General features: G+C 58.2%; 1 protein-coding gene across 1 annotated transcript; it reads left to right on the top strand.

Moving 5' to 3' along the window:
* The first annotated feature begins 410 nt into the window (after positions 1 to 410).
* LOC123050450 (bifunctional epoxide hydrolase 2-like) lies at positions 411 to 1,781 on the top strand. The gene is made up of 3 exons (XM_044473238.1): positions 411 to 515; positions 618 to 835; positions 949 to 1,781. The coding sequence occupies exons 1-3, from the start codon at positions 443 to 445 to the stop codon at positions 1,579 to 1,581; spliced, it is 924 nt and encodes a 307-aa protein (XP_044329173.1). The 5' UTR covers positions 411 to 442; the 3' UTR covers positions 1,582 to 1,781.
* Positions 1,782 to 2,016: the final 235 nt, after the last annotated feature.

A 2,016-nucleotide genomic window follows, 5' to 3' on the forward strand; every position in this document is an offset into this window, starting at 1 on the left:
TGGCGGGAAAGGGTTGTGCGGAATACGTCATAGTTTAAAAAAAACCGGGGATCGTTCGGGGAAAAAAATGGTGGCATGCACCAGTCGGCCCACAGCAGGCCAATTAGTCCTTGTCGGCCCACTGCAGGCCAATTAGTGCCTATCGGCCAACTGTAGGCCGACTGGACCCTGTCGGCCAACTGCAGGCCGACTGGACTTGATCTGGTGGCCGACAGCCCAATCGTCCAGCAACAAGCAGATAGGCCACCAGTCGGCCTGCTGTGGGCTGACTAGGCTCAGTCGGCCTGCAGCGGGCCGACGGTGTATTATTTTTGAAAATTATTTTTTCAGCGTAATATTTCTGTAATTTAATAAAAAAATGTATTATTTAAAAAATTTTAGCTAAAAGAGAAGCATCGATCACACCATCTACTTGGAGCCTTGGAGGTCTGAAGGAGCAGCAATGGCGCAAGAGATAGAGCACACACAGCTCTCCGTCCGTGGCATCAGCCTACACGTTGCTCAAGTAGGAAAAGGTCAGTGACTTTTCTAGTGTTGGCATGACCATGGCCGTCGAGCCCACCAAATCCTATGGAGTAAGCAGAGCAACTGAGGAGCTAATGGATCTGTGCATGCAGATGAGCTTGGGACGGTGGTGTTCTTGCACGGCTTCCCGGAGATATGGTACTCGTGGCGCCACCAGATGCAGGCCGTGGCCGCCGCAGGGTACCGCGCCATCGCGCCGGACAGCCGCGGGTACGGCCTGTCGGACCAGCCGCCGGAGCACGAGGAGCCCTCCTGGGAGGACCTCGTCGCCGACGTGCTCGCCATCCTCGACGCCCTCTCCATCCCCAAGGTAAGCAGCACCACCCAAGAAAACCATGGTCCCAAGTCTCAACTCCCAAGCGTACACGAGTGATCGTCGTCGTCCTTGTTTTCTTTCCTTCGTGCGTGCGTGCGTGCGTGCAGGCGTTCCTGGTGGGCAAGGACTTCGGCGCCATGCCGGCGTACGACTTCACGCTGCGGCACCCGGGCCGCACCCGCGGCGTGGCGTGCCTGGGCATCCCCTTCAGCCCGATCCCCTTCGACTTCGCCGGCACCATGCCGGAGGGCTTCTACCCGCTGCGGTGGCGCCAGCCGGGGCGGGCGGAGGCGGACTTCGGGCGGTACGACATCCGGCGCGTGGTGCGCACCATCTACGTGCTCTTCTCCGGCAGCGAGGTCCCGGTCGCCGAACAAGGCCAGGAGACCATGGACCTCGCCGACGGCTCCGCGCCACTGCCGGGGTGGTTCACCGAGGAGGACCTCGACGTGTACGCGGCGCTCTACGAGAACTCCGGCTTCGGGTTCCCGATCCGCATGCCGTACGGGTCCCTGGACAAGATGGCGACCCAGCTGGACGCCAGGTTCGAGGTGCCGGTGCTGATGGTGATGGGGGAGAACGACTACGTGATGAAGCTGCCGGGGTTCGAGGCCGCCGTGATGGGCGGCATGATGGCCGGCTTCGCGCCTGACCTCAAGGTCGCCTTCGTCCCGGAGGGCAGCCATTTCGTGCAGGAGCAGTTCCCGGCGCAGGTTAACGAGCTCCTCCTTGCTTCTTGAAGGACCACCCGTGATCCCGGCCGTGGTGGGGATGACACTGTTTACAGTAATGTAGGTGCAACTCGCAACAGTGGCTTGCCTTGCACAGCGACCACCACGTGTATCCTTGAAGCAAATATCCAAATCCAAGTGCCCTTGTATTCGTGTGCCTTGTACTCTGTGAGACGTGACAACTCTGGAATGGTAAAACTTGGATGGTTAGGGCATTTACTCGGGCATCCGTCAGCGGACATGGAACCAGACTGACATGAGACCACACTGATGCCGGAGCCGACCATTCAACTATCTTATATATGTCCGTCAGTGAAGGCTAATTTAAAATTTAATGAGTCCAATCCATAAGCTCGCCGGGTCATAGGAGCGTTGGATCACAACAGTGGCGGATCACATGCGCGATCACGCCCAAAAAAGAGGCAAGTATGCTGTAGATTTTAC

Source organism: Triticum aestivum, chromosome 2D (assembly GCF_018294505.1).
Source record: "Triticum aestivum cultivar Chinese Spring chromosome 2D, IWGSC CS RefSeq v2.1, whole genome shotgun sequence".
Lineage (NCBI taxonomy): Eukaryota > Viridiplantae > Streptophyta > Magnoliopsida > Poales > Poaceae > Triticum > Triticum aestivum.

Excerpts from the sequence above, each read along its gene's own strand:
- LOC123050450 (XM_044473238.1), top strand. The coding sequence starts at position 443 with ATGGCGCAAGAGATAGAGCACACACAGCTCTCCGTCCGTGGCATCAGC. Across the intron at positions 516-617 it reads CGTTGCTCAAGTAGGAAAAG|ATGAGCTTGGGACGGTGGTG; the intron begins GTCAGTGACTTT and ends CTGTGCATGCAG. Across the intron at positions 836-948 it reads ACGCCCTCTCCATCCCCAAG|GCGTTCCTGGTGGGCAAGGA; the intron begins GTAAGCAGCACC and ends GCGTGCGTGCAG.